At 48.7% G+C, this 24,262-nt stretch overlaps 2 protein-coding genes across 2 annotated transcripts in view; one reads left to right on the top strand and one right to left on the bottom strand.

Moving 5' to 3' along the window:
- LOC149370219 (lewis-type alpha-(1,3)-fucosyltransferase-like) overlaps positions 1-24,262 on the top strand; it is a 153,499-nt gene that overhangs the window by 69,578 nt on the left and 59,659 nt on the right. The window lies entirely within an intron of this gene.
- On the bottom strand, positions 9,824-11,034 carry LOC149370220 (lewis-type alpha-(1,3)-fucosyltransferase-like). The gene has a single exon (XM_089577325.1). It carries the CDS (start codon positions 11,032-11,034, stop codon positions 9,856-9,858), a length of 1,179 nt encoding a protein of 392 aa, XP_089433451.1. The 3' UTR covers positions 9,824-9,855.

The raw sequence follows: 24,262 nt of genomic DNA, 5'->3' as shown, positions 1-24,262 counted from the left end.
GCCAGGTACCTTAAGAGGAGCCCACAAAAAAGTGGGCTCCTCGGCAACGGCGAAATCAAAAGTTGCAGACGGCCACTGCAGAGCACTCACCACTGTGCTAATTAATTAAACCCGACGAATGAATGTCATCTTTCGCACAAACCTCTCGCTTGCATCTAAAAAGTATAGTTACAATGCTGCAGAATCGGGAAGAAAACCGCCACTGCTGACCAAAAGCCGGTGCGAGCTCACTGACAACGAATTTCGGACAGCTCCCATTAACGCGGTAGGCATCAAATGAACAGATGCATGCAGTTCATTTCAGAACACGGCATAATACTCAAGGGATTCTGAACAAAACGAGTTTTCTCATTGAAGTCACGCGAAATTCAATTTGCGATGAAAAAAAAAGATGTGCGAAAAAAAGTTTCACCATGCGGGATTTGAACCCACGCACTCCCATTGCCAGTCGACTCTCCGGAGCGGCACGTTGGATCACATGGCCACAGAACAGCGCGGAGTGATACACCTCTCTTTAATTTTTTGGCGGACTACTACCGTAGCCTTCACAGCGTTGCACATGTACCTCGTCGCCATTGGCAGTCAGCTGATGACGAGCGTTCGTAGCGTTCCCTCGCTGTACAAAGCAAAATTTAATAATGCATGAATCATTCTAAAGCGCTTTCACTCCAAATCTTGCACACTATAAAATGCTTATAGAGGTGTAATAAGTGCATTATAAAATCCAACAAACCTCGTTTGACTAATTGCACACGCAATGCACTTGGTGGAACGACACACAAATGAAAAGTGCACCGGCGGTTGGCTCACGTGACCCGTTCCTTGTTGACCGCCCAAGAAGCTCATGAGGTGGCGCCGATGTGATGATAAAGCGCGGAATATATCCAGATAACCCAATGAAGTTGGAGGCGTGACGAGGGTGAGATTTTGTCTTGCTACCATTACTTCACTCATCTGAGGGCGTCGCCAGATCTCGGGAAGATTCCGAGTTTCAGCAAACTCGGGCCTTCCAGCATAGCGCCCCAGAACCCGACACACTTATAACAGTTCACGTTCCATATTGCTTTGTTTCATTTCAGCTTCCAGGAAGGATCGCGGACCCCATGATAGCAGCCCTTAGTCCGAGGTCTGTGTCATGCTGTCCTTCACTCTAGACACAGACACGGGCGAAGGGGACGAAACGGACTTCCATGCCGTAGAACCGGATCCGACAACTGGACACCCGGCTGGCGGGCGCGTCGTGGTGGGAATATGCTCCCGACAGTCCATCCCGTCCGGCCTCGTAGTTTCCCTCTGCCCTACCGTGGGCGAACGTTCGCTCATAACCGCGCTGGTGAGTCGGACGTCCTCGATTCCTCAGCGTATTTTGTTGCTAGCTGGCGTTATTTATGTTGTAACAATAAATGCCTTGTTTGTGTCAGCCAGTGTGTCATTCCTTTGTTCCCTCATAGCAAGGCCCGCCGTGGTCGGCGTGCACTCAGCAGCATACGTGACCACGGGGTGGAGTCCGCGCGGTTATGAACTGGGTTAGCCGCGTTTAAACGGGAAGAAAGTATTTATCTCCTCAATTAAAACCCCATAACATTAGAAAGAAAACCCTGCTCATCATATCCAAAACACCTCCCGTGATTTGCTCCTGGGTCGTTTGGCGCCACAGCTGGTAGGCTTCCAGCCTTAGGTCTCAAGAGACAGACCCTGCCATCGTGGCTCCTGTGGAAGAGGAGAACATCGACAAGACAGCAAGTTTGCAGAACGGCGGGAGCTTTTATTGTCTTGTACCACGGGCTCTTAACGGATGTGGTAAACAGAAAAAACTTCACTAAATTCTCTAACGTTCTCCTCGTACTTTGGCGTGAATGTGTTGGAAAGGGCTGACATCGTACCCACTGTGTCCCTACTGTGGTGTTTGAGGTAATTGGCACCAATATCTCATGCGTTTCCTGGATAACAACGTGGAGAAAACAGCTCGTGGTAACTTCTGCGAAGAGAACAGGGTTGGCACACTTTCTATGGAAAACATTATTTGCGCGCTTGGGAACTTGATAATTACGAGGCAGGTTATTTTTTTATAGAATCGAAATGGCAGAGCAGTCACCTATAGACACAGCCACCAATTCTGGACAAAAGCATTTATGATAGGGGAAGAGTTGATGAGCGCACTTTTTTTACAGATACTGTGAGATTTTAATATAGAATCAATATATGTGCAGATCTCCTGTCGGTAAGAATACATATTTTTGCTATTATCATTTTTGCAGTCGTAAAAAGCGTTCCCCACCGGTTCTGTATGGAAGTGTTAACAGCTCGATGCGAGCAATGGGAACACTACGAAAGAAAGATTTTACTACATATCGGAAAAGAGAACCATCGCCTTCAATATTTCTATACCAGTATCTTACGGCTTTCATATATTTTTTTAATTTGTGTCCAACATTGGGACATGATAAACGCAATGCTAATACCTTAAAGCCAAGAACAGCAGCCGCAATGGAGCTGTCTAAAATGAAGTGCGATGCATGTGTACGTACGGTGCTCCAGGGCGGTTTGCGGAAGATAAGAAGGGGAATGAACAGTGTATTAAGGTCTGCGGAGGACTGAGTAGCTAGGGCTGCAACATCTCGCGAAGACTTGGGACGATAGCGTGGTATACGAGGACGATAAAGCAGTGCAAGTGGGAAGAAGGCGGCTGTGGTAGGAAGGGGGGGGGGGGGGGGGGGTGGGTCCAACCGAAGCAGAAGGAAGACAAGAAAAAGTTAGGAGGACGCTCAAGTTTCCTCTGGAGAGTAGACGCGATAGCGCCGTCTCCCCATTTTTCTCTCCTTTTATTCGATTTCATTCTCAATTAAGACCATTTAGCGATGCACAACCGCATTACTGATTCCCAATCACGATTATCGATTACTGATCGCAATCATTATCCAGCTTACACTGCACGAAATACTACGCCACTACATACTCATGCGCATACACATTGTTTCAGAACAGTGAAGCTTCATAACACGACCTTTGCATTCCGCGCTTTTCATGATACCTGAGTAGCCAATTTATATCCCTATTTTTTAGTTACTCTAGCAGCACACATCCCGTACACACGTTACTAAGTAATTCACACCCCAAAGCCTTTACTAAGTGCCCCTTTAACATGCTGAAGCCAACGACGCTTTGTTTGCCGTAACCCCCGAAAAAAAGGAGGCGGAAAGCCTGTAGTGGCTCTCAAGGGTAGACCCCTTTTCACATCTCCGCCCATACTCATAACGCGAAGCCAACCTTGTACTTTGTGTATACCTACCGGCATTCTATCCTTCATGCGCCTTTGTTTTTTCTTTCTGTTTTGTTTGTTGTTCTTGTGAAATGTCGTGCTATGCCGAAGCCCGGCAATAAAAACAAAAGAATGATGTTCGATTTGCTAGTTAAGCCAAATGCCAATTAGGTGTGCTAACAGTTCGGTTTTCAGTTGGGTTCCGGTGCTCAGATGCAGTGTACACGGATCGCAGTTTATCGGACCGCGATAGTGGGTTAAAGTCCACATATGCGGAACTGGTCATTCTCTGCATTCATAGATCCCTGGGTGTCTTCCTACCACTCCTGGTGCAGTGGTGCCGAGGGCAAGCAATTCGCCGCTGCCCAACTATAACAGGAGCTGCCATCGGTAGGACTTCGGTTGGATGCGATCCAGGCTGCTTTTTTCGGAGCAGCCTGTCGCGATAAACTTTTGTTGTAGCTGCTAAAGGTATATTTTCGGTCTTTCAAACCAAATCTTTCCGGTCATAATGCTTGTGCTACATCGCTCTTCGTATCCGATATCTAACATTTTTCCAGTGCAACTTTCTTTCTCATAATCTCCACAACTATGGAAATCGCTTGTATGTGACGCATGTGACGCTTGTATGTGACGCAGGGATAGTTGGGGAGAACATTCCACCGGCAGTGGTTCAAAAAATTCAAGTTTCAGAAGCTGTCAAAGGTCGCTGAAGCAAAAATTAAAAACGCACTGTTAAGAGGCTGAACAGGGCCTGAGTAGGAAGCTAGAAGAAATCGTATCCGACTAAAATAAAGCGGAGTGAAGCGCCAGAATATAAACAGTACTAAAACTAACTTGAATTTCGTGGGTTAGATTAAGAGAACAATGGGTGGTAAACAATCGCAGAAAGGGAAGTAACACTGATCTCCACTAGATGGCTCGATGCCGAATTCCCGCTTTCCGACACGAGCGTGAGTGAAGCCATCGGAAGTTGGACGGCTTGTCCCGGAAGTCGGGTGTCTACTGTGTGTATTTCAATGCAAAAAGTCGCGTCTTCCGCCCTTTCATTCTCAATTTTTTGCGTTGTTCTCGTGTAATGTCTGTTGTCGTATGAAAGGAACAAGCAAGCAGAACGCGAGAAATGTTAGCATTGTGTGCAGAACCCTGTAATTTCAGAGAAATTGAAGAAAACAAGCATGCAGGTCTCACCCTGCCGCGGCAAAGGAGTACCTACATCAAGCACTATTTTCTTGTCTGGCTCTTACCTTCCGAGCGTGAAGGAGTAGTAGTAAAACGACGATGAGGCTAGGTCATCTTAAAACCTAATTTTCGTGCAGCAAAGGAAAGGCGAATGGTGGCGCGTGTATACATCTGCCGCAGTTTCAGTTTCGTGTTGGTGGCGGACGATGACTGTTCTCATCAATGACAGGGGATGTTTATCGCTTTAAGGTGTCATTTACCTTACAGCCGCGTTTTAACCTAATTCCAGAGCACAGCCACGTTTCAGCCGCACAGCGCGAGAGAAACGACTGAAGAAAATGACGAATGCTGCAGCGCACGTCAGTAGCGCTGTCAGAATTCAACTGCACCAAACATCACGAATAAAAGCATATTCAAGCATAACTTGTGACAGCACGAAACAGTATACGTGAGGCACTCCGTCGAAAAAGCAGTACCATACATTTTGAGGCGGTAATGTGAAACAACCGAACACCGCCGGCACACCGCCAGATAGTAGCCTCGCCTCGCCCCTGTTCGGACTAAACATAATTCGGTAAAATGGTCACTGCAAAGTGGGGTGCCTGGTGAAGGTTTCCACCTATTCTGCATTGAATTTAAACCCCATTGGTGGCATAATTTGGGCTTGAGCGCGTGAACGTGCAGCACAGTAAAGAATAGAGTTGGCAACGCTAGCGTAGCGGTACGACACAGAGCTGAGCAGACGAGGATTGGCGTGTGTAGCGGCGCCCTGTCGTCTACTAGTGTCGTCCCATTGCGATGCAATGGGCTCTTATTTTTTAAAAGTCTTTCCCGAAGACTTTCCGGGTCTTCTCGCTCAGTTGACGGCGCAACAGGTAGGCATTGCCGTGGGAAAAGACCAGAACGGCAAAAAAAATGAAATGCTAAGTGTAAAACCAAAACTGGAACTGAAAAACCGTGCTGAGGTTCAATTTCGTGCACTGCCAAAGGCTGACTTCCGGGACAAGGCCGCTTACTTCACGGTGGCTTCACTTTCGGACGCCCGATGCGCCATCCAGCCCCCTAGTGGAGATCAGTGGGCAGTAATGGCTTGGGGCAGCACAGGAACCACCTGGGGAAATCATTACAAAATTGTCTGAAAAATGTATGAAAAATAGGAAAAAAACGCATATGAAGATGCCCCGTCTTGTAGCGTCGATCTACATGTCTTGGGGTGCAAGAGCGAGTTGTGGTCGACCACCCGCACAATCTCCTAAACGTACTTGACAAGCGTCCACACTAGCCTGGCTCTTGAAATGTGAAAGCTACCTATTCAGAAATTGAACCACAGAAGTCTCAACACTGCGAAAAATCAACAGCATTAAACCTGCCTCTTTGACTACTTCTTTAGCAAAAATCAGCGTAGTGGCCACCACTAAATAGAGGACCACTTCTTATTAAGCTTTTTGTGCACCTATATTTCATCAAGGAAAGCCCATTACATGCCACGAGATTATAAAGCAGTAACAATCTTTCATTTTCTTTTTGTTATCGGAATCGTGGCATTGCGATCAAGACGTTCAGTAGCATTAGGAGAGGGACTCACATGACTGTCTTCATCTAGCGCCGACGGAGCCTTTGCGAAAGACGAGAGCAATGCATAGCTCACATGGATGGGGCCGCAAAGATTACCGAGGCAGACTGCAGTTCTTGATTTGTTTTTTTTTTTTACCTCAAAGCGTATGAGAATGTCGGCGGCACTGCGCCAGACGATGGGATCAATCCTTAACAGCTGTCGCAAATGGAATACTTTTTCTTTTCTGTACAGCGTTGTATCTGAAGTCAAACCTGAGGAGACAAACGACTGCGACCAGGTGCCGATGCCGCATCGATAGAGAGGATGAACTATGCCGGCCGTGGAGATTCCATTGCAAAGACGCGAATAGGCTGTGTCAATATACTTTTTTTTTAGCATCATCCTCACATCATCCTTATTCGATTACAACTACTCGCTTGATGCTATCTCTTCTGAGAACGCCACAACTGCTGCGGACACGTATAGCGGATAAGTTTTGGTGACACGACCTCGCCGACAGAGCCTAGAAATGCTTTCGCATTAGTAATATTACGGCGCTAATATGAACTGAGTCCGATGAACTCAAGTGCAGGAACTAGAGCAATACGATGCTTTGTCACAACTATTATCAAAAGCGGAGCACTTAGCTACAATAAGAAGTGTATGGCGCGGGCCACGAAAGAAAGCACAAACTACAAATTGACACGCAAGATAAAAAGCGAAATTAAACACGCGGTTAAAAAGATGTTGTTTAGTCGCTCATTCATGTTTATTGACTCATTACTACAGCTATTGTACCTCGGATAGTAAGATAACGCGCCGAAAACTACCGGTGAGCCCTGTCCCAGCCGCGAGCCGAGGACAGGAAACTAGCGTGACGTCACGGAGCAAGCGGACCCATGAGCAGTACAGGAGGCTTTGCACGAGGCCGCCCGAAAGCAGAACTCGGTAACCAGCGAAGTACGCGCACACTAAGCGCCCTACGGTGAAGGCGCATGCAGCGCCACCACGCTACTCCGCACCTTCGCGGCATCGGCGGCGTCACTCAAGCGGGGACCTGTGAGCAAAGCCACTACTCATTTTTCCTCGTATTTACGGCCGCGAGCCTTCCTCCGTCATGGACACCATACTACCTTACTGCCCAGATTCCTCCGAATTTGCAGCTGTCTCTCAAGCCCTTGCGCATGCCGACGAATGCTGTCTACTCGCCCGTTCATTAACTTCTAACGACCAGCAACGTCAGAAAAGCGCCCGCAATGGTTCTACCGGTCTGTCTCCGTCTTATCTTCTTGGATCCTTGGTTTGGCTTTGGGTGCCCTCTTCCAGCACAGGGCAGTCTACCAAACCGCTCAGCAAATGCCAGGGCCCCCAACGCGTTGTTCAGCAAACATCCCCAGTTAATTATCTCATCGAGTCCCTCACGCCTTCACCTGATCATCGCCGCCACGGCCGTAAAATTGCCCACTTAGACCGCCTGAAGCCCTTCTACCACCTGACTATCGTCTCGTGCCCTTAGGCCGCCAGGATGACGTCTTTTCACCCGGGGGGTATTGTAAGACTGACAGTTGAGGTTTGATGCCCCAGCGGCCAGTGCCGACGATGGAGAGAAAGAGGAAGAAAGACGAAGCTAACGAAGCTCAGTTTTGCGGTCACGAACGCTGGACTACTGAGCTGCACTGTGCTAACAAATATTGTGGCCATCCACATTTGTCGTTTGATTCGCCTCTTTACACATGCAATAATCCTACCCTGGTATAATATATGTGGTCATTTTATAATACTAGGAATGACAACACAATATATACGAGAACAGGAAATTCAAGAAAATGACAAACACGCCAAAGATATGGTTCCGGAAAGCTGCCATACGTTGTTACATGGTAGAGGATGAACTGAAGGCGAGTTGCACAAGAACCTCGACGCACAGCACTTATTATCCAGGATACCTCTTCGCACACAGCACGCGCCCAAATCAAAGTGTTTTTTTTTTATGTCAACGCCATTCATATTAACCGTTGACCAGCCTCATGCATTAAATCATATCATCGGCCTCCGTCATCACGTCTCGTTATTCAGCATGCCACCACGTACCAACATCATGCAGCAATCCGAAAGGTGCAAATGAAGGTGGTCAAGGCGTGTGTTATGAAGAATGGATATTTTGTTCATCTCGGAATTATATTTCGCACGGCGTTCCACATGGCAGTTACAAATGGGAAAAATAAATCCCCTTGTATCTGGTATGCTGGCTGTTGATCTGTGCTGAATGCTGGGATCAAGCTGTGTTGGGATACGTATAACATCCGGACGACGTCTTGTGTTGGGACTTAGCTTCCATGTTCTGTTGATCGACGAATTTTGTTTTTAATCGTCACTTGACCATGAAGAGAAACTATCAGCTTGTGTGAGAGGCTCAGACTGTACAAAATGGTACACGAGGATTCGACTTCGCGCGCGGTGGTGGTACCTTACTGTGGACTAACCTGTCAGTTAGTTCATAGTAAGGTACACATAGTGTGAACTTAATATACTCGGTCAGTGTGAACATGACAGCCGTGTGCATTTGTCTCTATTGCTGCTGCCGAGTTACTTTAATTTAGTACCACACCTTTGCACACAAAAGAGTTTGTTCTGAGTTGTAGACCAGCCAAACTAGTCTGTCGTGTGCCTGGGTGGCTGCTTGCAGTCACTGCCTCGTTGCAACACTCGTATGAAAAAAGGACCAACTCTGTGTTTCTTGTATTTTTTTTTATTTTCATCCAGAATTTTAGTTGCTATCCGTTCCTTAAAATGTCGGCGGCACTTTGATGAGTATCAGGGCCAATGGCAAATGCATCTTGAAAACTTTTATTACCAGCAAAAAGACAACGTAAAACTCAGAAAGATCACCGGCAAATTAGGTTAGTTCTCCAAAATTCAAATGACAATCGCTAATAATTCATGTCGCTTGCCATCACCAATGCTCGGCTGAAGTGTTCTTCTAGAGCTGGCGCACTGAACTATATGCTATTGTAGGGGGTCGGTAAGTAAGCGTGAAGTTAGCTGCAGAGAAGCATAATGATGAGGTGGGGAAAAGTTCACGTTCCTCTCTCCACTGCCGTCAGACCAGGAAGTTTTGGCTTGTCCAAAGGTGTTAGACTGAAACCTCGAGAAGACCAGTCGTCGCCCTTTCTCGAGTCCAATGTCCTCTTCTCCGGCATCCGCACGCGCAGCTTTCGCTGAATGCTCTCACACGGCGAGCCTTCCGGAGCGCTGGTCCTGTCGTGTTTGTCTGTTTTGTCCACGTCTTTTGCGCCATTTTCCTGTTGATTCCGGACGCATCCCCTTTCTCCTCTTCCGTTTCGGAGACCCGCCTGACAGTTTGGGCCAAAAGTGAGAGCCGCCGCTTTCCCCCTCCCCTTCCGTTCCCGCGTTCCTCCACGTTAGTTTCTCTAGTAAAGGGCAGAGTTTCCATGGTAACCCGCCCGCAGGCACAGTCTTCGGACAGACAAAAGTGAAATGCAGAAGCTGGGGCCATAGTGCTAGTGGACTTAAGCGTCATAAAAACTGTTAATTTCGAAGAGAAGCCGTCAACCGTTCCCGGGGATATTAGAGTGTATCACCCATGCCAGCCTCAATTCCTTCTAATCTATCATAACGCGCATACCTTATCAACTGAGCTTTGTTGCTAGAAAGCAGCACTTGAGACATGTGGCACCCTAAAGACTCCTAACGTGCTCCCACTAGATTCAGTGGGCTTACGGACCAATCAGCGCCATCTCGGGTGAAGCGTATTCTGTCTCATTCGCCCTATAGTAAAACGAGGGGTGGTTACTGAACATGGAAATCCTAATATCGGCAGCGTCAGTTTAAAGCCACGTCACTGTAAACTCTGAGCATTTAGGCCTCCCTGCACTCGATGAGACATACCTTGCATGCCCCACCTTAGGCAATGGCTACCTTCATGCCACCAAGCCTGCATGTCATTATAAGACGAAATACGCCGCATTTCTCCGGCAGTGTGCACCTTTCTACAAAGCTCGCAAACGCAGTCGTACAGCCGCACCACCTCTTGACTGTCCTTCCATTTGAAATAGGACGCATACGCTGAATAGTTTTTCGATATAGCAACCAGGTGCTCAGCGAGATGTTTTGGAGATGGGAAGGCGAGCGCATCGATATATGAGGTGGATGGTGCGATTGCACTGTAATTTGCACCACCAAACACGACCGGTACAATGCTATACTTTAATGCTATGAAAAGTTTTTCTGTAATGTAATCAACGCATATAGAGTTTTCGAAAGCCAGGATAAAAAAATAATTACGCTCAAAATACCGGTAGCAGCTATCGTCTCGCGATTTTGGGCTCTTGAAGGTACCACAACTGCCGTACACATCGACTTGTAGGTGCCGCCTTAGTTCTTCGACAAACGCCTCTCGCCTACCATTAGTCCCACAGTTGCTAACCGCCCAAACAGCAGTTTTTCGCTTAGATATCCACAAGGTCCTCAGGTCCTTGCTGGAGGCCATGCTGGAACTTCGAGGAACGATCTTGCCATAAGGGACTGGCACGTCCGAATCTGACCTGTCTGTCATTGTCCAATTGAATATCATCTTCCTATACCTGAGATTAGAAGCCCACGTATTCGGTGGGGATTCTCTAGTAAAGAAGACCCACTTTTGCGAGTGGGAACGAAAACGTGGCACATTCTGAATGTCGCCCACATGAAACACGACGACTTCGCTTGAGGCCAGTAGACGGCGGTCGTTGGTGATGAGGCATTTTGCGCTGCAGCCTTGAATCACCTCTTCGCCACTTCTTGAGTCGTTAAGGTTTCCATCCCAAGAACCAAAGTATTTTGTCCACATCATGATTCTAGGCAGGCGCCTTGCTGTACTGATGTTTCCCGCCAACCCAGGATGTGTGAACGAGTGATTGGTGGCCCGGAGGTAAACATTTTTGGAGGGTAGCTCTCCGTAGAGCATTACGTCGTAAAAACAGGTGTAAATAGCTTTCACTGTTATGGTCACGGCCATCCACTTGATAGCCGTCTTCATGGGTGGGCTCAGTTTGGAAGTGAAGAGCGAGCAGGTAGTTCCTAGAAAGGAAAAATGGGGAAATAGAGGGTTGTAATTATTGGGATCTTCAGAAATTGACCAGACACTAAACCAGAGGTGAAAACCAACACTGACAAGCGAACAGAACATCAACCGCTTGCGTAAAGGCTGAAAGTTTGTACATTAAGAAGGCAAAGAAAGGTCTCCAGCAAGCCGCAAGTTTACTTTTGTCAATAAATAGGTTATAATAGGACGTGTATTGTATACAAGTAAAGGCGTTAGACAGTTCTCTTCGCACGCGAGAGCATTAGCAACCTCTGATACCACCCCGAATCTCCCCAAGCTGCCTCGGCATATCAACAATATTGGTCCCATCGCCCATAATTTCTTTTATTACTTGTTTCTGCCCGGAAACTAAATTCAGAAGGCAACAGTCATGAAGCCTGTCTGCCTTTAATTACAGACCTCAAACCTCTACCTAAGTAGATGCGGAAGTTCAGACGGGGGCGCATTAAGCGACTGAAATTCTTCATGAAATACAGAACTCGCTGCTTCGACCTGCTACTTAAAGCTGAATAATCACTAATTGTTTTCCTGAGTAGCACCCGACACACTGAAAACAGCTCGTGTTGCATACTGCTTTGTTTTATTTCAGCTCCCAGGAAGGATTGCGGACCCCATGATAGCAGCCCTTAGTCCGAGGTCTGGCTCTTGCAGTCCTTCACTCTATACACAGATGGCCACAGAAAGAGGGCGAGGTTTCTTTGCAGCTTTCCCCTTTCGTGTTAACGCCTTCTTACGAATTTTCCCACTTTGATGAACCCGTGTATAGGCAGAAACCAAAAGAGCCTGCTCACTCCCATAATGGATGTATAGGGCAATAACGCGCGTGCTTTTTACTCATATATGCGAGTAGAATCTTTCTACACGCACGCCTGTAGAGAATAGGTCACAGCCCTGAGCGCAGGGTGTCGAACCGGAACCGAACCTGAATCTGAACCCGAAACCGGAACCGAACCCGAATTTTCACCCGGAACCGGAGCCGAACCGAACCCATATTTTTTTCGCCATCTTGGAACTGAACCGGAACCGGAACGATTCAAAGGAACCGCTCCGAACCGGTTCGGGATACGGTTAAGCACCACTTTTTTCAGCCCAGCACACTTTTTTTTGGAGACAAAAAGAGATAGTCTAGCGCGTAGGTTTACCCATCCGGAGCTGCCTGCGCAAGGAAGTGCGAAAATGGCACCCAGTATATGTGACAGCAGAATTGAATGAAGTGTGGTGTCTGGAAAAAAACCTAATTGACGCTTCTGTAATGTACTGGCACCAATTCTAATGTATTTATTTATTTATTTGTTTATTTATTTATTCGCAGGGCCGAAGCATTACAGAGAGGAGTGGGTAGTAATAAGAAATATACAAGAACAATATTGGTACGGCAGAATTAGATTATATCATCGCGAACATTCTTAAGTAACTCGGGAGTTTGTAACGCATGTGATGGAAACGGATGGTTACATTCCTTAGCTATCTTGGGGATGAATGAGGAAGAATGAAAGTTGGTGCGACTGCTTGGCACTTCAACCTTGGACTGATGGTTGCTGAGGGAAGAAATATATGAAGGCGACAGAAGTAGCGAGTGTCCGAGATGAGGTTTATAAAAGTAGATTTTGTGAAACAGACGTAAGCATAAACATAAATAGATGCAGACGTAAACAGACATTGTACGTCAGGTTTATATGAAATCTTGAGTTATTACTTCTCCCTCTTTACATGTTTGTGTATGGTTGTAATCAAATTGTTAGCACTGATCTAACTCAATAAAGGTCTATAGACACCAATTTTTTGCTTGCATGCTTCCTTCTTTCAAACGATGCCTTCGACATTGGTGCTCATGGAGCACCCCGCGGTATTCGCCTACGACCAACAAATAAATTATATTTCAGTTTCTTCTTGACGCTGTTCTGGTTTTATCAGCAGAACGATGGCTCTGACGTGTAGTTGAATTCAGGTAACATTAGGCACGAAAAACACGGCAATATAACTGCTAATATGTAGTTTCTTGTAATACTAACCTATGAAGCACGCTGGTATAAGTGCAGTAGTGACTCAAAACAACGTATCAGCGTTTATATCACAGTTTTTCCGCGCCTCACGTGACCTAAAGTTCAACTACACGTTATAACATCGTTCGGTTGATGAAACAGAGATCGAAACAGCACAGGAAGATGAATTCTTTTCTGAATTATTCAGCGGCCGTAGGCGAATACCACAGGGTGATACAGGTATTCTATTATCTAGTGCATCATTTGAAAGAATAAAACACGCAGTAAAATTAGTTGTGCATAATACTTTAAACACCTATTGAGAATACGTTCCCATTCGTTGCGTCATTTACCACAAATTTATGAAACATGTCCTTTATTAAAAGCCCTCACGAGCACATTGCTCGAGACATCTCTGCGGGCAATAATTGTCGCGCCGACCAGTGCTGACTATGTCGTCGCCAACTGTTGTACAGCTTCATGCTCGGGCCTTAATTCTGCCACATATGCTCAAAATATCTGAGAATTACCCTAGGCATGCACCTCCTCGCGTTTGGCTCATTTAAAAAAGAGATAAAAATGAGCGCTGATCGTCATGCAAACACACGCGGAACGTGAGGCGCCGACACGCAGGGCTTTATTGTAGCGCCTTTCATTCCAGTGCCAGTTCTCTGCTATAAAGCTGTATTATTACAGAAACGACGCAGCTAAATTTATACAGTGCACCCGCTTGTTCTGGGTGGACGTTCAACCAGCTGATATGCGCTTTTGCCGAGATTATATGCGTTCCTTGCCCGCAGCAAAAGCCGGCGGCCGACAGACTACAGTTGAACGAACGTATCCCGATTCTTTTCTGCTTACAGCTTACAGGAAGCAGGTTACCAGCGTAGAACGACCACAGCAGAGTCCACCAGGGTCGATCGTCGGCGGTCATACCAGTCATATATACTTACTGCGTAGTAAGCAAACACGCAATAATCCGAGAGTACGGCTTGTCGTTTGATAAACAACGCACGGGCAGTTTTTCCGTCCTATGCTTGAAGCTTACACAGTGCACCGAAGGCACACGCTCGCGTTGTCGTTGCCGGTGTATACGAGTGCGAGCTTGATCAGCTGCATGTTGTGCAGTCTGCGGCATGCAGCCCTCAATAACTGCGAGTCGTTGTTTTCGATACCAAGCAGCCGATTCCTACCTTTCGCACGTGAGACGCAGAACGCGAAGCTAGAGAGAGCATCTGCCCTCCGTGATCCGCGACTTGCTTGCCGCCGTGATATCCGGCAGGCTGGTTCCGGTGGCCGCCAGCCCACGTGATCATGATGCGTTTTCCTGTCAGAGGCGAACTTGCGGGCCGCCAGCGTTATAGTGCCTAGAATATACTGGCTAGTGTGCTGAGCGCGGGCGGCGCGGTGGCACCCGAGGTGATGCCTGCCGCGGCGGCCGCATAGCGGCAGCCCCGTGATCATGATGCGTTTTCCTGTCAGAGGCGAACTTGCGGGCCGCCAGCGTTATAGTGCCTAGAATATACTGGCTAGTGTGCTGAGCGCGGGCGGCGCGGTGGCACCCGAGGTGATGCCTGCCGCGGCGGCCGCATAGCGGCAGCCCCGTGATCATGATGCGTTTTCCTGTCAGAGGCGAACTTGCGGGCCGCCAGCGTTATAGTGCCTAGAATATACTGGCTAGTGTGCTGAGCGCGGGCGGCGCGGTGGCACCCGAGGTGATGCCTGCCGCGGCGGCCGCATAGCGGCGCTGTGGTGCGAGAGGGTGTCGGGTGAGCGCGCGCGTCGGGGCGAGCCGGTTTCTCGCACGCGTCGCGCCGCTGAGGGTTGGAAAGGGCTAACCAAACCAAACGCTAACCAAATGTAAGCACACGCGAGCGGTTGATGGAATTCAAACTAAAAAAAAAACGTTTCACAAAACACACAATTCGGTTTAATAGAATGAATGCAGCGTGTTTAATCAAAGGGGTAGTGCGAGTTGGGGTAATGCTTTTTGGCTAACAGAAAGTACGAAAAAGCGCGTATTCAATTGCAGCGGCAACAGACAGACACTGTCGCAGATTGCCAGCAACAGACAGACACTGTGTAGGCTTCACCTGCACAAATTAACTTTGAGTGTGATAGAGTAGCACAATTTATATTTGCCACAGAGGCAGGATATCAAACTTACAGCTTTTGACTGTATTAGTACGGAAACAGATAAAACACTACGCTATTATGAATCCATTGCAGCCTATAATTTATATAAATTTTAGAAGTTCCAAGTAAAGATAACTTGTTACAATTACGGCTGAACGTGTCCATGCTTTTGGTCTTTTCGCTTAGTCTCAAAAACCTTCGTGTTCAGACCAAAGCCACCCTTAAATCATTGCAGATATTTTTGCAAGCATTTTCGCCCAGTCAAAATCATAATGTTCTGCTTCCGGGGGTGCTCGTAGAGCTTTGGGCTCCGCATCCTCATTAGCAAACATTCCACAATCCAGGCATCATCATATGGCATGCCTCTCAGAGACTTCCGTCTTGCGGCCAGGAAACAAGCTCTCACAGCTAACTGCTGCTTCTTCGGGGGTGACTGTATTTTTGCCTCGAGTGCTTCTTCGCTCAGTGCTTTGTTTTGTTCCTTCATTTGAGCCACATGACGCTGAGCATTGGCCAGGCTTTTCTTTGTCTTTCTCAGAGCACGAGAAAAATTCTTGAATTTTTTTTTGTCACTGCAAGGATCTTTCGTCTTTTTTCTTCTGCACATGTTGTTCTGCGAGAGCTTCCGTAAATATTTGTAGTGGAAGCATGACTCTCCTTTACCATCGGTGGTCAGCAAGCATTTCTCTGCAAAGTACATACTTCTGTATGAAGTGTGCTTGCCTGCAACAGGAATCATGCCACATCCATTACAGAGGCCACGCAGAGCCATTTCTTTGATTAATGTATCTGCCTCATGGCGGGCTGTAAGCACGCGCTTTTCCTTTTCTCTTCCTCGGAAGTAAATTGTGGCAATTACAGAACTGTGCTCACGCAAAGGTTTTCCAAAAGTCACCATTCTTTCGATGAATAGTTTCGAAAAGTCACCAGCTTCGGTCTCGCAACAGGCATAAGTTAAAGCGACATTAGGCGCAGCAGGCAACTTCATCCATGTCACCGGAATCAGAATTCCATCGAACGGGTGCCGAACATTACTTGGGCACGGACACTGCAGTATCGCTTCTCTATCACACATGTAGCAATGTCTGTCTGCTCGGAATCGGAACGGTTCTGGAGTTCATCTGATGCGCCTCCACGAGCAACGAAATGAGAGTCAACCCGCGTATCATCACAGTCGACTGCAGAGCACAACTCGGGATCCACCAGCTCGACATTTCGCTTCCGTTTAGGTGCCGGTCATTGGTCGCAAATGTTTCGCACCTTTCTTTTCACCGTCTTTTTCGGCACAAGAGGAGGTGGATAATTTTCGAATACTGTAGGAACAGCATCGGGCTTCAGGCGTGGCTTCACTCGGGCGAGTTCGTTCACGACGCCGTTCACCGTAATCTTAAAAGATCTTTCAATGCATTCGTTCTGGAAATGTTTTTCGCATACGATAGCCTTCGGTGGCAGCCTTCTGTCTGCCCTCTTGATCTTATTTTCCCATTCAGCAAGCCGTGCTGGGTCCGCCGGTGCAGTGAACAAAGACACCTTTTCTTCGTTAGACCGATAACCGCTTCGACACAACGGAACAATACACGTCCTCTCTTTTGCATTACCGCTTAGCCTTCAACATTTCAGGACGTTCTTGCTCACGTTTAGTGTCTTACAGCTTCACAATCCAAGAGATGATGCTTGTCAAACATTGATTTCACGAGAGCAATCGCACGAGGCTGCGGTATCGGCGCGACAGCAGACGACAGGAGTTCGGCGGCTTTCGCGCACCCTCCCGACTGGCAGCGCCCCTTGCGGCCTCTCGCAGGCATCGCGGCGGGGGCCTCGCCCTCCCGTACGAAACGCGCGCGTTGCGCACACTAGCCAGTATATTCTAGGCACTATACCAGCGTGCTGCCCGAGCGCGGTTAATCGAAGAGGCCCACTATTAACACGACCACCTCACCACCTACACTACAAGTTACTGCCCGATAAAATTTGATGCAACGAATTGCAATGATGCAATGATTTGATGGAAATGTTACAATTTCCTCGGTAGATTGATCAACACACACACCCACATGCACACATATTTCACATTTCCGCCCACACACGCACAAAGGTGATCACAGCAAGCCGATGAGTCCTCTCTCTTTCCTCGGTAGCATGTGTATTACACATCAATTCGAAGTCAGACAAGTTCTTCGATGCCACTCAAGTCTTCATCACTGGAATCGGTGCTCGACTCATCAGAGGAAGAGTTGCATGAGTCAGAAATGTTGAAGACAACCGGTTCAATTTCAGCGTCAACAATCATATCGCGTTGCCATGCTTCAGCCTCAACTTGCTCCACATGAGCACAGCAGTTTTGCCAGTTTTCCTGGCTTACAGACGCCAGTGCTTCCGGCAGGAGCTTTTCCACTTCAGCCAAAGTGAAACATTTATTGCGACTTGCGATTATGAATATTGCATAAGAATGCAATCTGCCAAGTGACACAAATGCTACCGTTTAAAAACCCATTAAAATGCATGCATGAAATAGCTGGAAAAATCCGTGCACCTATTACGTGCGAAAACATGAGGTAAAACAAAAAATTATCTACACTGTGTGTAAAGCTGCTCAGCTACTGATGAACGGAAGCGGTTTTTCAGGTTTAATGCCCCAAAGTAACTCAAGCGATGAGGCATGCCATGGTGAAGGGCTGCCAATAACTTCAACCATATGCAGTTCCTTAACATTCACTGACACTGCGCAGTTCACGGACCACTATCACTAATAAATGGGAGAACATTCCATTAACCGCGACATGCATGAAAGCAAAAACAGAGCATTCTTGCAACCATTGTGTTCAATACATAATGTGCCTTCCTCGTGAAATAGTTGGCCTTCGCCACGTCAGGGCTGTACTTTGAAGGAGCCTTTACGCCAATGTAGGTCCCGTCGACGCATCCCACGACGTCTGTGATGCCGCCGCGCAGAAGGAAACGCTCCTTAACATACGCACGCTCGGCCGCAGTCGTGGGGAAAGCGAGCCACCGCTTCTGCACAGCCGCGTCGATAAGCGCGTCGGAGACGTCCCTCATACAGCGGCTCACAGTGCTTTGGTGGCGTCCAATAAAGCGGTCTGCGCCGACGCTCCCCTGGAAGCTCCCGGTCGCGAAGAACCGGAGGGCGCAGAGGACTTGCTCTTCGACCGAAAGCGAATGAGGCCCGGTACGCACTCTCCGCAGGCGTGGGTCGTCGCCTAACTCTTTACACAACCATCGTACCGATGTTCTGGAGAGGCGAAAATGTCACTGGAATTCGTCGTCGACCATGGCAGTAAACACCTCCAGCCGGCCGTACTGACATTTGCCGTCAGAGGAAGCGGTGACCCAGGCTGCTGCTGCTGCCTCCATGACAGTCGCGAGATGAATTCGGGGCACTTCACCGTTCACGAGTTTAGCTCCGAGTTCACCTGTCAATCAAAACAATTGTTCACGCCCCCGGCGTGCCGTACATAAATTATAGGCGTACGCGCTATGGGTGGGCCACTCCCAACATCCCTGCCGGCTACAGGTATGCTGCGTGGCTGTGCTGATTGCTGACAGACATCGACGATGTTGACCATCGAAATATAACAGGCGAAACGGACGTCATCGCTGATTAATCTAAGCACCTCTGCGAAGGACACGCAACGTGGCGACAGCCGCCGATTTCTTCGCTCGCATACCAAGATTGCACAACACGATCGCCTGTTGCAACCACGTAAGACACAGCACAACGCTGACGGCGCGTCACACCTGCTTGCAAGGCATCAAACACGGACCACGACGGCGAAACGATGCTTGGAGCACGTCCTACTCCAACAACATGGCATCACAGGTGTTTGGCTTGGCCGTGCTTTCATCGGTGATAAAGCTCAGCATCAATGTGTCAAACACATCCGGGATCGACGAACGGTCACTGCTCTAGACCCAGTGCAATAAAGAGCTTGTAATTTCCAACACGCAAGCACTGCGTACTTCACAACCGTAACACCTTTCTCTGTTATAAGTCCGATTCCATTATTACAAACAGGATCCCTCATCTGCCCGAACGATATTATTGCGATGTGAATGCGGTATACAACGGCGATCGACGTTAGTGACAAAACCAGTCCGCAAAACCTTGAAGTGCGCGACGTAAACAAATACTACGCAGATACGCGCGCCACCACCTTCACAGATATTAGTCAGCGTCTGATGACATAGGATGAGTTGTGTCGCTGGGTAGCACGCTCTTCGCATCCGCAGTGCACTAAAGAGGCGTCACACACAACAGGCATACGTAATGAATCATTGAATACAGCCAAAAAGCAATTTTTTTCTCACAGCGCATCACAGCCGCTCGCACGGCCAATTTCTACCGCCGAGATTCCCTAAGAGCGTACTAAAAGCAATGGTTGGCCATAGCGGGGTGCGGCAGCGGCCGTAGCAGCGGAGAACTCCACCTGAGGTCACTGCAGAGAGCAGCAGTGACACGGGGGGTGCAGTGCAGTTCAGTTTTTTGCTGTTGTGTATTATGCAAGCGAGAAGATGCATGACTGTTATATTTTGATATACGACACAATAAAATATATTATGGCAATGACCGAAAAATAAGACATATTCAGCGTGTAACGTTGCCCAGTCTTTCCAGTCGAAGGCAGCGCTACCGGCGGCGTGTCAGCGCAGGAGCTCTCGTTTTCGGCACGGTAGGCTGCCGCTCTAGTTCGTATGCAAGCCACGTTGCAAGCAATGGCCTCACTATCGCCACTAGCGGCAGAAAGTGTCAAATCTTTGTAAATTTCCTAAAGCTATGCTTTTCAACAACGGTTTATTGGATTCAGATTTTAAAATAAATTCGGAAATGAACAAAATGTTCATAATATTACCTGTTGCCTTTTCACGTATTCGAGAGAAGAGAAAGGGTTGATACAAGAGTGCACCTAGTGCGCACTGTTCGTCTTCGGAAATGGAGAGACAGATAGAGCCTGAAAGAGAAGACACGCCCTTGACGCGCCCGAAAAGGCGTGTCAAACAGCTAGCGGCGCGTGTGCAGATAGATAGCAGAGAAGTCACGATTTCGCGATTGCTGACATGGCGCTGATAACTTCAGGTAGCGCTGCGGCCTGGTATTGTGTAGTGTATTGTGTTCAAAGTGTGAAACAGGCGCGCAGGGTGCGCTTGTATCGCCTTTACGTGGCTTTATCTCTACATTTTATTGTCCGCTGCCTACGCACGTTCCGCGCTATCTTCGTTCACTGACTGCCGTCATCGTAAACTCGGATGAAACTCGGGCGAGCGCCAAACTCGGGCCTTCCGGCATAGCGCCCCAGAGCTTAACTTGAGCGTAATATCGTCGCCAGACGATATTATGACGACCCAGCAAAACAAAACCATGAGCCAAACAGGCTAAACACATCCGTTCGCATGTCTGCTGGGTTTAAGTACGTAAAACCCCTACCGCTTTTTATTTTTTGTACGAGTCGCTCCCTGATTCCTATCGTTGCTCATTTTTGGGTTGTTGCACGACCGCTCACGGCTTGTCTCTTATTCTGGTAGCGCAAAGCCAGCACCCGAGTAATGAGCAAGAAAATCAAAAGTTCCTTGCACTCGCCAGCGCCTCCGTAGTCACAGCTTGACAGAGTGTAAATAAATGGCTTATGTAGCAAGAGTCTTCAGCAGCCGGATTTGTCGCCTCCGAAAGTGTCAACAACAACAACAACAAAAAAATTGAGACAGTGCTATCAAATTGCCGGGACATTCGTCCCGAGATCGCTTTTTTAGCGCGTATTCCAGTTCTTAAAATGCAGCCATAACGTCTTGCTTTCAGCATTAGGAAGATTTGAGTATTTTTCACAAGGTAAGCGCCAGATGTGGGCCGTTTTGTGCACTTAAATGAAAGCGAGGACTCGGCCGAGACAGGCGCAACCTAGAGACATGTAGATATGTTACTGACCGCTGCGATCGATCTTCCAGAGTGACATTGCAGGGCAGATGCGCTGAAAATGAATGCGCAGGCTGGAGCCATGCACAAAAATCGCGTTTTTATAAAAAAGAAACGAGAGAAAGTAAGCGCGTTAATTGTTGGCCATAAAACAGCCGCTATCAAGGTTTTCTAGTGGCCGCTGTCGATCTCAGAAGGTTTTCAGTGTCTCCATACTGCAGCCAAAGTTTCAGGTAACAACCAATAGAGTAGCGTCCATCCTAAGCCCAAATACCGATCCCCAGAAAGCAGAAATACCAAGTGAATATGAGCCTGTTGACCGGAAAGCAGCCACGGCGAACAGGGCTCGCGCAGCCATTCGTGCCCCCTCGCCGACAGCCGCGCCACAAGCGGGGCGCGCTGTCTGTATGTGAAACTTACGCCGGAGTTTCGTGACCAGAAAGAAACATTGAAGGACTGTAGTATTAGACTGCGTAAGAAGAAGCTGAGATCCCTTTTCTAACAACTATTTTCAGGCGAGGATATTATTTTGAAAAGAATTGGCTACTACGAAGGGGTAATATTTAAAATAGCATTCGATAGTACTTCTTTTTTCTTGAACACTACCACGTGCCTTCCAGGATTCCCGCACGAGCTTGTGTCGGAGCGCCGGGCCACGTCTTGTCTTTCTGCTGCGCTGTGTTTCAGGGAGAATTCTACTGCCTCCAGAAGGTACCGAAAGTGCGGCGCTGTATTTAACCACATGGAAAGGCCCGAGAAAACGAATCTGCCGTCTGGTTCCGGTCTCGGAACCCCAACGTCTCCTGCGGTGTCCTCGCCGTCCGTGCCTTCAGACCCATCGTCGCCGTCTTCCTCATCGGATAAGTCTCCCCAGGACCACGAGACAGTTGGCACGGAGCCTTTTGAAGCTGCAGAGAAAGGCGTTCGGGCCGAGGCTCATTCGGCAATGGTGATCGCCTTGACGCCGAGCGATGCCGAACTGCATCTGGACCAGCACCAGGATCCCTCGCCCGCAGTACTCAATGCAGCCGCTGCGTTCAAAGGCTTGCGAGCGCCCGGAACCAAGACATCTCCCATGCGGTCGGCTTTGGATGATGAAGACTCGGTTGCCACGGCACCTGCAGAACCAGTCGCCATCTTGGCTCCCCCCGACGCTGCCTTCCGCCGAGTGGACCGCTTCTGTGGTGCGGCGCCGTTCATGGCTTGCTTCGCTGTCCTCGTCGTTTTGGCGTTCGCCGCAGTTCTGGCCTTGAAGACGACCGTGGCCATACGAAACTCGCCGGGAGACGGTGGCGGTTCACACTTCTGCTGTCCCGGCGAAGTCACGGAACTCGTGAGATACGTGAACGCTACGCTGGAGCCTTGCGACAGCTTCTTTGAGTTCGTGTGCTCAAATACTGCTTGGCTTAAGATGGGAAACGTGTCCAGCACCTTACCGTCACCCCTCGCCTCGAATCGAGGCATGAAGCCCAGCTCCGTTATGACGCCTAGCGGGTCTCGAAGCCAGGTGAGCGCCTTCTTGAGGTCCATGTTCGATTCTTGTCTGCATTCGGGTGCGGACCAAAACGCCGTGGTCGGAAAGCTAGCCGCATTTCTTGTCAGAACCTGCGGAGTATACCTGCGGGATGGTGGAACCACGAATCTGCTTGCCTATCTCCTCCTCAGCAGTCTCAAGTACAGTATTCCGTCCCTCGTGGCGGTCACCTTAAGAGGACACAGTGCTATTTCAATTTCCCTGAAGCCGCTCCTTGATTTGAATGATCACCGGTTTCAACACTGCTTGAAGGATTCCCTTGAGAAGCTCAATAATTTTGCTGGGAAGTATGTAAAAGTTGCCGAGGTGACTACTTTCGCGGGTTCATTGCAAGCTCCTGACCCGGCAGGCGTCAAAGTTGAGCACTACACTGGCCTTAACCTCTCCGCGCTCTTGCAGAAGTGGGACATCAGGAAAGCTTAAGAGGTTACATCGATCGACTTGAAGCACGTGACAGAAGTCAGCGTGAGTGGCACAGATCAAATCCACGCCCTCTTTGGCGCCCTCACCTCCCAAGCAAAAAGCGTGAGTGATGCTGGAGCCACCTACCTGCTCGCATGCAGCGTCTACAACGGTCTAGTTGAGCTCGCTTGGCCCGCCGTGCACACTCAGTCAGACAGGCTAATCTTCTGCACGCGCCAAATCGAGCTGATGCCGAGCATTCGCGACATAATGTACACGGACGAGTTTATTACGCCCGACAAGAAGGTCCAGGTGACCCGAGTTGTGAATTCCATCATAGAGGCCATACAGACCGACCCCATTGTCAGCTCATTCTTCAGCGGCGTCGACAGAAAATACTTGGACACGTTCTTTGCCGGCATGGCGCTGGTTATGCCGTGGGAAAACGCTCGTCCGGCAATCAGGGAGACGAGTCTGACGCAGAGCTTCCTCGAAAGGATTCTCGAAGGTCGTGCCTACGAGTTCGAGGCGCGGCTCAGGCTGGCGCGCTGGGGCTTGCCGTTATCAAGCAGTGCGGAGGACACCAATGCAAGAAGCCGGCATTACCTTTCACTCCACAAGGGCACAAACATCCTGATTTCTCCGGTAGTCTATGCGTTCATACGGAACGACGTCGCCCACACAGACGTCTTCAACACGCCCATCATCCCCTGGTCCCTGGCGGAATCCATCTGGCGCTTTCTCCTCAGCGAGACGGGGCTGTGGTCGGACCAAGCTCGCCTTCGTATTGAACAGCTCGTCGGCTGCTTCCGAGAGCACTACCTTGCCGGCGGCCCGAGTGGACACTCTACCTTCAGCGATGTAAACATAGTGGCGGCTTCGCTGGGCCTTTCGTCGGTGCTCAAGTCCTTTTCCGAGCCGCTCTGGTTCAAGGTTGAAGCGACGGGAAGCTTTTGGAGCTTATCGCACAGCCAGTACTTTTACATTCGCGAGGCGTTCTACCGCTGTCCTGCAAGCTCTGACCAGGCAAGCAGAAGCTATGTGAACGTTCCTTTAATGCATGCTGGAACGTTCTCTAGGACGTTCCAATGCGAAGGCTCGAAACATATGGCCAAGAGGGACGCCTGCAGCGTCATTTCCACAAGGAATAATGCTTGACCTGGAAAAACCAACTCAAAGACGAAT

This window comes from Amblyomma mixtum, chromosome 1 (genome assembly GCF_055824585.1).
Source record: "Amblyomma mixtum isolate Tamu chromosome 1, ASM5582458v1, whole genome shotgun sequence".
In the NCBI taxonomy this organism is placed as follows: domain Eukaryota; kingdom Metazoa; phylum Arthropoda; class Arachnida; order Ixodida; family Ixodidae; genus Amblyomma; species Amblyomma mixtum.
The sequence above is the reverse complement of the archived record's forward strand: the minus strand, read 5'-3'. Positions and strand labels throughout refer to the sequence as shown.